General features: G+C 42.5%; 1 protein-coding gene across 1 annotated transcript; it reads right to left on the bottom strand.

Annotated features, from left to right (window-relative positions):
* Positions 1 to 1,093: 1,093 nt before the first annotated feature.
* Positions 1,094 to 12,655, bottom strand: ZNF2 (zinc finger protein 2). Its single transcript, XM_054586559.1, has 5 exons — positions 12,544 to 12,655; positions 7,429 to 7,500; positions 6,102 to 6,228; positions 4,013 to 4,117; positions 1,094 to 3,545 (listed from the first exon to the last, which is right to left on the bottom strand). The coding sequence occupies exons 2-5, from the start codon at positions 7,459 to 7,461 to the stop codon at positions 2,455 to 2,457; spliced, it is 1,356 nt and encodes a 451-aa protein (XP_054442534.1). The 5' UTR covers positions 7,462 to 7,500; positions 12,544 to 12,655; the 3' UTR covers positions 1,094 to 2,454.
* Positions 12,656 to 13,229: the final 574 nt, after the last annotated feature.

Below are 13,229 nucleotides of genomic sequence, written 5' to 3'. Positions count from 1 at the left end.
AGTGAAGCTAAAACCTCAAAATTTAAGTCTTCCACTACTGCATGTCCCATTGTGAGATACCAATTAAAAGATAAAATGGCCCTTTCTTCAGAACTTTCAGCAGGAAATGGAACAGTATTTCACATTTAAAAAAAAAAAAACAAAAAACAAACCTCTGCAGAATATCACATTTAAAAAGGAAACAAAGAACTACCAAATTTGTGTCCCTACTTGGTTTTATTTACCTCTGTACTCAAAAATGTTAAAATTCTGATTTCTAGTTTCATCTTGCTGACATTGCCAGAATATTGTAGGGAAATATTTGATGCTCAGTTTACACTTAACAAGGCAGTAAATAAAAGATGCAGAACTCACCCTGAATGGTGTGGCTCAGTGGATTGAGTGCCAGCCTGCAAACCCAAGGGTCGCTGGTTTGATTCCCAGGCAGGGCACATGCCCAGGTTGTGGGCCAGGTCCCCAGTAGGGGGTGTGTGAGGGGCAACCACACAATGATATTTCTGTCCCTCTCTTACTCCCTCCTTCCCCCTCTCTAAAAATAAAATCTTTTAAAAAAACGATGCAGAACTCTGACACAGTCATCAGCCAAAGGGTTATCAGTAGTCCCTTTTATTTTCTACTTAATGTTATTAAATAATATCCGATATAATCTTCTCCAATAGATTTTGTAGTGTTTTTCTTCAAGTTGCTTCAAAAGTCCACACATGAAGTCTTCCCTGCCACTCATATGCTTGAAGAAAGGGGGGCCAAGATCCACAGGGATGTTAGTATGTTGGAAAAGTCCTCTCCAGGCTTCACCTTAAGCAGATCCCGAGTCAAAGTTGCCTGCTGCCTGACTTGATTAAAAAAAAAAAATTGGGCTGAGCCCAGGGAACAGAAGTTTGGAAAGTCAAGACTTAAAAATTCAGCAAAGTGGGATCATGTCAAGCTAAACCTTTTTATCTGGGGACACTCACTAATTGAGGCACAATGTTGGGTCCTGAGTGAGACAAAGATGAGAAGGTTCATTTGGAAAGAATGGCCTAAGAGTAATGGCAAAATGTGACCAACAGCTCTTGATGTTAACCAAATATTAAGGTGCTTGTTTTCTTTCCTAGACTTTTTTAGAGAGAAGGGAAGGGATGGAGAGAGAGAGAAGCCCCAATGTGCGAGAGAAGCACTGATTGGTTGCCTCTTGCATACCCCCAACTGGGGACATGGCCTGAGACCCAGGCATGCACCAAGACTCGGTTGACAGGCCAACTCTTAACCCACTGAACCACACCAGTCAGGGTATACTCTCCTCCTCTCTTCTTGGGTTCTGGCCTATGAGATGTGGATAGAAGTGATGGCCCTTAAACATAGCTCACAAAGTCCTCCAGCTTTCTCTTCCTTACTCACATCAGGTTTTATGTGAGAAATTAATCTTTGTTTATTTGGGGTTTTATTTGTTAGGACATCATAGCTTAGCATATCCCTCTTCAGTGGTGAAGAGGGAATAATTGGAATCAGAAAGTGACTATTGCAATAATGGATCCCTTTTATAATAAAGGGACAGGCTTGACTGAGAATTCAGAGAAAGGATGTGAATACAAGAGCTGTTTTAAATAGAACTGGGTAAGAAGAAAAGTCATTAATTCAGATAAATATTTATTGGGCACCTATTACTTGCAAGGCACTGTGTGAGCTACAAAGACACAGGCCATGCCTCTAAGTGCTTACAATCTAATTAGGTAGATAATACACGCACATAAATTATAAAACAAACTATATAGCATAATGGTAAAGGGAATAGATTTTGAAGGTAGACCTGTGTTCAAGACCTGGTTTCACCTTTTCCTAGCTGTCATCTTGGGTAACTTATTTAACTTCTTTAAACCCTAGTTTGCTCACCTGTAAAATGCAGGTAGTAAGAGTACCTACTTAATAGGGTTTTTGAAAGGACCAAATAATCTTGCAAAACTCTTAGCTGAGTGCTTACCCCATAACAAATGTTCAGTAAGTGCTAGCTATTAGTAGAACAGTATTATAGAGCTCTAAAGCTGGGACAGGAAAAAAAAGAAAAATCAGTGCCCAAAAAAGCTCGAAGAGAGGGACTAACAGTCCTAAAAAGAACTATTTGGAAAACAACAGCCATGCTGATATAATTTTGCCTTTCCCCTCCTGTTGTAGCCTCCAATTATTTAAAGTGCAGTGACACCAGGCACCTCAGCTAATAGGTGTGTGAGAATCACCTCCTAATATCCTATTGTCTGAGAAACTTCTGCAGATTGTGGACTCTTTAAAGTTGCACCTTAATTTCCAGCATCCCACTTCAATTCTATAACATAGTAGAGTTTTATTCAAACACTGTGGTAGCAGAAACAGGAAAGGAGAGTAGGAGACAGAATAGGTAGAATGATCAACTGATGGATTTAAGATGGGGAAGACCTATTCTGAATTTTCATGGAATTCCTTTGACTAAAGCTTTCGCCCAACTCAGTCTATTCCCTGTTTGGCATAGCGCCGTTGATGTTGAATAACTGATGATTTAGAACTGAACACTTTCCCACATACACTGCATTCAAAGGGTTTCTCTCCTGTATGAACTCTCTGATGTCGTGTTAGCCGGCTTCTCTGGCTAAAGGCTTTCCCACATTCGCTGCATTCATAGGGCTTATCTCCAGTGTGAATCTTCTGATGCTGTGTAAGGGATGACCGGTCAAAGAATGCTTTCCCACACTCACTGCACTGGTAGCGAGGCTCTCCAGCATGAGCTTTTTGATGTCTATTCAGTGATGAGACACCATAGAAGGCTTTCCCACACTCATTACATTCATAAGGCTTCCTGCCAGTGTGAATTAGCTGGTGTCGAGTAAGAATGCTTTTCTGACTGAAGGCTTTCCCACACTGACTACATTCATAAGGACTTTCTCCAGTATGGATTCTCTGGTGTCGAGTGAGGGAAGAACGGTCAAAGAAAGCTTTCCCACACTCGCTGCATTTAAATGGCTTCTCTCCAGTGTGAATTCGCTGATGTACAGTTAGGGATGAACGGTCGAAAAAGGCTTTCCCACATGCACTGCATTCGTAGGGGCTCTCCCCAGTGTGAGACATCAAATGTCTGCTGAGACTACACCTGTGACTGAAAGCTTTTCCACACTCATGGCATTTAAAGGGCTTCTCTCCAGTGTGAATTCGCTGATGTACAGTTAGAGATGAACGGTTGAAAAAGGCTTTCCCACACTCGTGACAGTCATAGGGTTTCTCTCCTGTGTGAGTCCTCTGATGGCGGATAAGGGACGAGTGGTCAAAAAAGGTCTTCCCACAACTGTTGCATTCCTGGTCTCTGTCTTTAGTGAGAATTCTCTTGGGAGGAATTGACCCTTGTCGCAAGCTTTCCTCCAGGGAAAAGGATTTATTGCAGGTCTCCACTGCTGGGCTTTCCTTCTCTGTTTCCAACCCACCTTCCAGTGTGTGAACTTCAAATTTAAGACACAGAGGACCTTTTCTTCCAAGCTTTTCCCTTGACATTCCTTCTGATTTTTCTTCTTCTGAAGCACTCTGAATCTCAGGCTTAGTCTCCCAGTCTGGAATAGACAGAAAACAGTTTCTTTTCAGGGATAGAAAATACTACAGCAGAAAGAAGAGGTACTATGATAAATCTGACAAGTAATACTCCCACAAAGAGCCATACACTTTAGGAAAAGACCAAGACTTGGGAATTTAAAAAAAGGCAGGGAATAGATCTGATGTTGGATATCTCAGAAAAGGATTTCCATGGGAAACATGGTCAGGATAATTAGTGTGTGCAACGTGGAGAGGATGGTGAAAAATAGGAATATCAAACTGAACAGGCAACATGACACATCTGAGCATAGTATTTGGTGAATAAAGATGAGTAATACCTATAGGTGTAGAAAAATTGAAAGCTAGTGGGTGAGAGAGAATAGTACTAAAGCAGAAGATATGAAAAAAGGTGATAGCCAATACTCCCTCCCACAAACCCCCAAATAACCACAAAATAAACTGCCCTACCCTGCTGATATGCAGTTACCTAGAGAAATGTTCCTTCTCTCATCGGATCCATGAAGGTCAAGTATCGAAGGCTTATCCTCTCTCTTCAACTGGAAAATCACATCAGGTTGAGGAACTGGAAGTCCTGCTCATGGACAAAGAAACAAGCCAGGTATGTTATGAAAATACACAACTACGCCACAGCTTAATCTCAGCCTCTAGGACTATCATAGGGAAAATACAGAAGGCAGACCATGCATGCTAAGAATGCAGAATACAAAGTAATGCAGAAGATGCAGGCACATCTGGATGGAGGTCAAAATTGAGGTTCTAAAAAGGAACAAGTAGCACTTGGTCAAGAGACTGACAAAATTCCCTTCGATGAATGTGTTTATTCTTCCTCCAGAGGTGAACGGGACTTTCCTGGCTTTAGTGTTGGTAGGATGGGTGGAAACAGTCCTTGGCTCAGGGAATATAAGAATTAAAAAAAGATCATCCTGAGTAAAAATATGTAATGAAAGCATTTTTGTTTGTTTGCTTACCCTTTAGTATTATGCTTTTATTTAAAGAAGTGGGTCATGCTCATTGCAGGCAAATTAGAGATATATATAAGTCAAAAGAAAAACCACTTTTTGTACTTTGTATCTATTTTTTTATTTCTATTCATTTCAATACTGAAAGATACCTATAGATATACTGTTAAAAACTGGAAAGTGAAATAATGATTTGTAAACTTGATGTTTTTCATATAAGAATAAACTTAAAAATTATTTCCACTAACACAGATCTATCTCACCATTTTAATGACTATCTGATACTATATTGTATGGAATAATCTAATTTATTTAATCTCCTGCTGACTTGTTTTCAGACTTGTTTTAATATTTTAAAACAATACAATGAACATGTATGTACAGCATGGGCTGCTAATCCTATTATTTCCTTGGGACAAATTTCTAGAAGTGAACCTATCCATTTTGGTTATACAAATTCTCCTCCTAGAAAGTGTCTTGAGTTCTAAACTTCCCTTGCATTTGTCCCCCAACTTGGGAAAGAGAGGCACTTTCTTACTGGGCCCCAGGATCAGCCATCCAGTATGCTGATTCTCTGTGGACAATGCGGCCACATCTATCATTTCCCTGGGGTTTCCTGTCTCTAACCTCCTGCATTCTATGGTCCCCAGTATTTCATCCCACCAAAGCCTGTGACAAAGGCTTAGTAGTCTCCCTTAATACTCTATGAACACTATTCTGTTTTCCATATTTGGCCTGTTTAGGCAAATCCAGGGGGTATTACACTTGCTTTTTTGACCTGCCTCGCATAAAATCTGCAATTTGATTCCTTTTACTGCTACCTGATGCTTATTGTAAGCCTGGTTCTGAATCTGACCACTCTCTCAGCCTCTTATTCTAGAAGCTCCTAAGAGGTTCCATTACCTACAGGAACCCAACTTTACTTCTCAGGAGTACCTGACACCAGCAGTCATTCTTAATTTTCCCTTTGTCATGAAAGTCTCTAATCATAGAGTGTCTTTTGTGGGCATCTAAGACTGCACCTAAGACAAATATTCAAAATCAAACATTCCTAGTGCCCTTCTCTGAGGCACAACTTAGTATTCCCACTCCCACACCACTCTCTTTGAAAGTAAAACACATCTTCTCTCCTCATCTGCTTCTCTGAGGAGAAACGTTCCCTCAAAAAGATGGCCCCTCGCCCACCCTTAGTCCTCTGGATAGAGCTGAGTAAGTTACCTGACTGATGAGTTGGGAAAAGAGCTGGGCTTAAATAACTCGGCCTCTTCGGTTCACCCCCTCTGGAGAGTCAGCTCCCCGCAGCAGGTACACATTTGCTCTGCTTCTCCAAGCCCTCTGTGCTACAGGGCCAGGCTGCTGAGCAAGGGAGCCTGTGGTGGTCCCTGCTTACCATTCAGGGAGCAATTCTGTCCAATGCTGGGGTTCAAGATTAGGAGGCCCACTGTTGCTGCACACCTAAGCCACATCCTCCTACTCTTCCATCTTGTCCTTCAGTGGTTCAGAACTCAAGTGGGAGGAGAGGTATCAATTTATTAGCCCCTCAACCCCATATTAACACAGTACAGAGTCCAGCTACTCATGGGAAGCTCTTCTTACCCAGTGAGACAACACTCTCATAGTTCTCCAGCATCACCTCCTTGTAGAGGTCCCTCTGAATAGGGATCAGATACCTCCACTCTTCGTCTGTGAAAATCACAGCCACATCCATGAACGTCACTGATTCCTGGAAACACAATCAGATTGTCCCTTACTCATAACCCTTCTCTTTACATGGACCAGACAAAACTGTCATAAAGACAAGAGCCCTGGAAGTTGTGGAGGGAGGGGAAGGAAAATGGTCTGATAAAGTAGAGCTCTGATGCACTTGGAAAAAGTAGCATAATCCCCCCCTGGTCATAACCCCACACCACTATAGTCATAGCTGAGCCTCTGAGTATCCAGGCTCTTTTTTCAGACTTGCAGGAAACTTGTAAGAAAGAAACAAAGAATTCCCATGGACCCTTCACCCAGCTCCCCGAAATGTTAACATTTTCCACATTTACTTTATTCCTCCTGTCTTTCTGAGTGTATTTATCTTCTCCTATATTCTTTCTGAACTTCCTGAGTTAACCTGCAAACAGGATATCCCTTTACTAATACTTCAGCATACATTTTGAAAAAACAAAGATATTCTCCTTAATAATTACAGTATAATTATAAAATATAGAAAATAATATCGACATTTTGCTATTATCTAATCTACAACCTTACTCAAATTCTACCCATTGTCTTTTTTTTAATGTAACAAATACTTAAAGCAATGATGTTGATTAGAAAGTCTTTAGGATCCCTCTCTGTTTCTCTAAAGGTGTGTGATTCTGTAAGACTGCATCTTTTTCTCCTATCCTAAAACCCCAGATAAGTCTCCAGTGTGTCTGCAGAAGTTTTAGGCCAAAGCTTGGAATTCAAGACCCTCTGCCTTTGCGTGGAAATGGGGCAAGCACCTGTCTCTGCCCACCAAACTCTCCTCAGGACTCCTTTGACCTCACTGAGGTGCTCACATTCCCCAGCCTAATACAGCACACCCTGGATTATGTGCGAGCTGCTTTCAGTTCATACATGGATGTACAAAGAGAAGTCAGAACTAAACCAGCCCACTGTTCCCCAAACTTTCTGGTCAGACCTGTACCATAATTTTTTACACAAAATTATTCAGAGCAAAGGCCACAAGGCCTGTGTGCCTTATGACAGGCTAGTGAGCCCAAGTTCAAGGCAAGAAAAGGTCACTGAAGGGCACCACAGGTCAAAGAGGAAGGAAGCACTCCCCATGGAATCCTTCATGTACCTGGTGGGTCCGACCAAAAAAGCTCCAGGACAGGGAAAGAAAAGGGTTTACATTCTAGAGACTAATAAAGTATTTCAAAAACAGAAAAGCCTACGTCACCTGGCATCTGGCAGCCGGAGCCACAGCAGCCATTCCCTCCTGTGTGCTCTCCGTGTGGAAAAAGGCAGAGTCCTAGTAAAGGTGTGGGGTGAGAAGGTAAGTATGAGAAAGAACAGTCTTGTTTGTACTTTTTCTGAGCCATGAAACAAGAATTCTCCATATACCTGTGAGTTTTATATCTGTCCTCAACTCAATACCCTATATAAGGGAAAGTAAAGTAAAGCAAGATCAGGGGCAAGTCACTCTGCCCCAGCTCTAGAGCAAAAGGCATGGCTATTGCTATTCAGAACACAATGCGGTACTTCTTTCACGATGATTCTAGAGGCAAAGTTTTGTTCCTGGGAGACAAAAACAGGTTAAGGCTCATTCTGTACTTATAAATTCATTCAATATTGCCCTGATGGTTACTGGATAAAAAAACATGAGAAATTTTATAAATGACTTCACAGATAACATGTCAAGTAAATACGAAAGCCCCTTCAAAGATACTCTAACATTGTGCGCAACGACAGCCAATCATTAATAGGCTACAAGTGGGCAATTTACAGGCTGACCAGCAGAATGAAATGTGATCTAACTAGAAGAGAGAACATCCATCTTCAGGAAGGTGAACTAAGAAACATAAGGCCAACAAATGGATGTTGAGCTAAAAGGTACTCTGAGGGACAGAGTAGCCACAAGGATTAGGGGAACCAAAGTTACCGGAAAGCAGAACTCATGAGTATGTGGCAGGTAGGGTTAGTCATAGTCAGTGGAAAGAGCAGCCCAGTCACATTAGTGTTAAAGCACTGAAGCAAAGTCTGTCCATTTCCCTAGTATCACCCATGGGCTTCAATTTGCATAGAAACCTGCCTTATATATTCATGACTTCCATAAGACTTCAACCCTCTTTCTTAGGCTTTCTGTGAATGCTTATCACTACCCTCTTAACTTTAGTTAGCTAAGTATGTCTCAGTTTCTTACTATCAAGGGTCTAATTAAAATACAGCTAAATCAAGCATTGCAGGGATTTATGAGTGGGATAGGGAGAGAGTGTGGTCCTGGGAAGAAGGTGGAAGAGGTATGGCTTACTGACTGCTCTCCTGCAGTGAAGGGAGCATGCTCACTGATCTTTGTTTTTCATTCATCCATTTATCCAACCAACATGTATTCAGCACCAACTATTGATACCAAGGCCAAAAACTGTATGACATTTTCCTTGTCCTCTAAAAGCTTATATGTAGCCTAGCACATTGGACAAGCAAGTAACCAAAATAATATTTCATTGCAGGATGGGTAAGTGCTGTAAAGATATATACACAGCAAACTATGAGAGCCATCAGAGGCTTGCCTAACCCAAATGGCAGGGACGGAGGAAAAGGGCACCTGGGCAGAAATGGGAAACTAAGATAAGTTGTGATTTGGGGAAAGTGATTTTAGGCAGGAAAAACACCTAGTTTTTGAAAACAAGGAGGCAGGTCTTTACGTGGAAAGGATTATCAACTGTAATGACTTTAGAATGGCAGATGTCTAGGTTGTGAGCAGAGCTGTGGGAAAGGGTGAGATTGGAGAAGCAGGCGGAAGCTGGTGAGATCCAGGAGAGCTTTGTATCCTCCCTTTCTCACACATGGCATGAGGATCATGAAGGATTTATGCATGGAAGTGTCATTATCACATCTTAGAAAGGTCACTGCAATTTGTATCAAGGGCGTTGAAATATGCATATTCTTTGGCCCAGCCATTCTCTCCTAGTTTATCCTAAGGAAATCAGTAAAAATATATGCAAAGCTTCTTCTTAATCATCAACACTAACCTTTACTGAGCATTATGTGTGGAAACCTTCTAAGCACTTTGTGTATTACCTCATTTAATCTTACAATAATACAGACAAAATTTGAAATATCCTAAATTTCTAAATCGGAGATTTTATTAATTTATGATCCAGCCCATCTATACAATGGAACGACACTGAACATCATATTAATAACCAGCATTTTTTGAGCATTTGCATTTGTTACTGACCAGGCGCTATGCTCTTTTCATGAAAATAAATCACTGTAGCACAGAGGTTAAAAAGTGCTAGACATCACTGACCAGTGTGGTTCAGTTGGCTGGGTGTTGTTCCACAAACCAAAAGATCATTAGTTTGCTTCCTAGTCAGGGCACATGCCTGAGTTGTGTGTCTCGTCCCTGGTCGGGGCATATACAACAGGCAATCACTTGATGTTTCTCTTTCACGTCAATGTTTCTCTCACTCAATTTCTCTCTCCTTTCCCCTCTCTCTAAAAATAAATAAATATAATCTTAAGAAGAAGAAAAAAAACTACTAGACAAACCTGAGTTCAAATTCTACTCAAGCCTCTTACAAGGCCTAAATTTACTAAACTGTAACACAGTACCTAGCTTATTGACTTTATGAGGATGAATTAAACTATCCTTATAAGGAGTACTTAGCACAGTGCCATTACTGGATCTCACAGTGTTTCTGGAGAAAATGCTCTTCAAATTCTCATTCTTGATCTTCAAATAAGCCCTTGCCTAAAAGCTTTTACTATTCTTGTTCAGTTCTGTAGCTATTCCAAATCTCCATGGCTACCGCTCAATTTTAGCAGAACATTGTCTTTTACTATACTGAGCTTCACAACAGTGAGTTCCAAGGGAAGCAGGACCATGAGATAGAAAGCAGTCTATAGACTTGGCATTATGCTAACAGTGTGTCCCAGCTGTTTAATGTCTACTTCATGGAGTAGTTGTAAATAGCGAGACAATTAATGTAAAACATTTATCTTACAGCCTGTTCAATAAATTAAAGCTCCTTTCCTTTCTATTGCCCAACAGAAACCCATTCATCCTACCACTCAATGACTATTATGCTCTAGGTAGCAGGGGAGTGAGGGCAACAAAAGAGAAATGGCTGTGTTTCCAGGACTTTACCTTAGTGTCCCACAACTCTAACTTACTTCCTTTTTCACTATTGTACCTAATCAGAATCAGCTCGCTGCATTACTCAGTTTTCGTTTTTTTTCCTCCAGCATCTCCCATCTCTCCTATACCTTCTTCCCATATGTTCAAACAGATACAATCCTCCTCTATCTGCAACTATCTTCACTGGATCCCATGGCCTCCCTCTAGCAAAAAACAGTTCTCATTTAGCTTTTCCTTTCATGACCAAACTTCTTGGGTGAGTACTATATACCTATCCATTCCACACCACCACCATCTATTCTTGAATCACTATTCTGCTCTTGCCACCCTTCACACACCTGAATCTGCATGCTTGAAAATTAACAATGCCTTTCTGAGCTCTAGTTGCAATGATCCTTTTTGCCTTATCTTTATTTCTCTGCAGCTTTTGACTGTTTTTTGACGAGTTTCTGCTTCTGCAAGTTGCTGTAGCTGCTCTGATACTGCACTAGCTTAACTTTCTTCATTCCACTAACACTGCAGCTCTCTGTGACTCTTTGCCCCAGTGTTGCCCTGGGAACACAGATGTTGCCCAAGGCTCAGTCTTTGTAAAATGTTCTTCTTGCTATCCTTAAGAAAGTTCATTCACAACTGGCTCTCAATTTCCCACCTCTACAGAGATGGTTCTCAGTCTAGTCCCAATACCTCTTTCAAACTCACCTTGCATTTCCAGATGACTGCACTTTTGAATTAGGCATTCTGCCAGCACTTCAAAATCATCTTTCCCTCTTCAACTGTCTATATCAATTCCTCTCCCAGTTTTTACATTTCTTTCAGATGTTCTAGTATTCTCCCAGGTGCCCCAAATTCACTCTTACCTCACTCTGTTTCTTCCCAAATCTAGCCAGTCACCACGTCCTTTTGACTCTTCTTTTGCAGTGTCATTTGTATCCTTCCCTACCACTGACACCATCAAAATTGAGGCCCATAACTGCTTGCTTTGGCGTGACTACCACTACCAACCATTCCTAACTGGCTCCCTGCCACTAGTCCCTTCCTCTCTCTAGTCCTGGATTTGACCGCTTTAACAACTGTCCCCTAAAAGTTTTATTATTGTTAGCCCCTAGATGAGACCCATACAATCCACCTTTCTGTGTGTCTTGTCTTGATCCTCTATGCAACCATCCCCATAAATACCCAGCGCACCCATGAACACTTGTGTGGAGGCCCAAGGAAGGGAACTAAATAATCTGAGGAGCTTTGTGGGAAAGAGGAGGGGACTGGAGTGGGCATACAGTATGCTAGATGTAGTATCAGCTCCACCCACGTTTAGTGAACACTCAGTGGGAAGAAGGGACGGGAGGAGAGGAGTATTTTAATATAACTTTGTGGTCAAATATCTGGCCATTTTGCAATTTGGTTTCTGGTTCTGCTTGAGAGACTAAACAACTTTGTAGCCTGGACTCTGACTCTGTCCACATCACAAACTGCACTTCCTATATTGTCTGTTCAATCATTACTTGTTTTACAAGTTCCAAGGGAAACTGAGGCAATGGTCCCAGTCTTGTGATACCCCCTGCTGCCCACGTCTCACGACGCCAACCTTTGGCCACATCTCCTAACTCTAATTGCTGACCACGAATTAACGTAAACTAGAAAGCCCGGTTGCTTTAACGAATCAGAATACGTATAGTGTATATCTATGGCTTTGCTTCCCTGTGCAGTTAATCCCATTAACGGTCAGCTTCTTGCGGTTTTTGCCTTTAAGAACTCTGCCCCACTTCCCCTGCGGTTCATCCCGGAGGCTCTGTCTCCCGGTCTGCAAACCATATCTGAACAAAATTGTCTTTTGTCTCTCAGAAAAGTCTCAAGTTTTCGTTGACAGGAGGAAGCCTCCAAACTTCCAACCTGAAAGTTGGGGTGTATCATATAGTGTACAGTGGCTGTTGCCTGAACCCATCGGACGGACACACACATATAAGCTCGTTCGTGTCACCCCGTTCTACCAGCAGACAAGCCGGTCGGGTAGAGACAACTTTGAGTCCTCACCGCTCCGAGCCGGGATGTAACCGAGTGCGCACGCGCTTCCGCGCTGGCGCGCACACACACAGGAAGGTTCCGCCGCGTTACCCTGTTCTACTTCCATAACACCACCCCCAGATTCTCGGCGTCCCCTTCTCACGGCCGCTTTGCGCGCTCCGCGTGTCCAAGACACAAATCCACAGCTCTCACCTCCGATAACCAGTGCTCAGAAACCAGGAAGACTGCGCCTCTTCAATTTGGGAAAGCACTGCGCCTGCGCAAAGGGCTCTGACGCTTGCGCGCCCAATCAACTCTCTGCCTTCACACGGACTGTGTTTCCCAGAAGTCTAAGCGGCCTGCGCGCTTAAACATGACGTATGACACTCTCAGCTGGCCCACGCCTCTGAGAACCCGTGGACGGTGGAGCTAGTGAGAAGTGGCTATGTTGTAGTCGCTATAGGGAGAGGGAAGCGGTGTGGATGCCTAGGCTTGTGGTTGCCCTGGAAGTACTGACCACGTGTAATGTCATATTCCTTCTGTCCTGCGGTGGGAAATGTGTCTTTCTATTCCTTGGGATCGTTCCCACTTCTGGTTTTCACCGCCAGGGAAAAACTGAAGGCGGTATCAAGTATTCTGGCGCTCGGAAGGGGTTTGTTTCTGCTTGAGTTTGTCCACTTTCAGGAATCTGGTTCTGAAATTTGGCCCAGTGAGACGCAGAATTTCGTTCTGAGGACGAGGCTGGGCCTGAAGCAGCGTATGTGAACATTTTTGCGCCAGAAATGAGCTGAGGACATGTGTATTTAACTGGGGAGCCGCCCAACTGGCCAACAGCTTGAGCGCACACAACGCGTAAAGGCCCTGGTTGGAAACATTGCAGGGATTCTCAACCTCTGCTG

The sequence above is a fragment of the Pteronotus mesoamericanus genome, unplaced genomic scaffold (genome assembly GCF_021234165.1).
Source record: "Pteronotus mesoamericanus isolate MK-2021 breed Mesoamerican mustached bat unplaced genomic scaffold, CSHL_Meso_final contig_121, whole genome shotgun sequence".
Taxonomy (NCBI): Eukaryota; Metazoa; Chordata; class Mammalia; order Chiroptera; family Mormoopidae; genus Pteronotus; species Pteronotus mesoamericanus.
This window is presented reverse-complemented; position numbering and strand designations above follow the sequence as displayed.

What these genes read in the sequence shown, in the direction of transcription:
- ZNF2 (XM_054586559.1), bottom strand. Translation starts at nt 7,461, where the DNA reads ATGGCTGCTGTGGCTCCGGCTGCCAGATGCCAG. An exon ending in CTCCGGCTGCCAGATGCCAG is followed by an intron (nt 6,229 to 7,428) that starts GTGACGTAGGCT and finishes TTGTGTTTCCAG; the next exon opens with GAATCAGTGACGTTCATGGA. An exon ending in TGAGAGTGTTGTCTCACTGG is followed by an intron (nt 4,118 to 6,101) that starts GTAAGAAGAGCT and finishes GTCCATGAGCAG; the next exon opens with GACTTCCAGTTCCTCAACCT.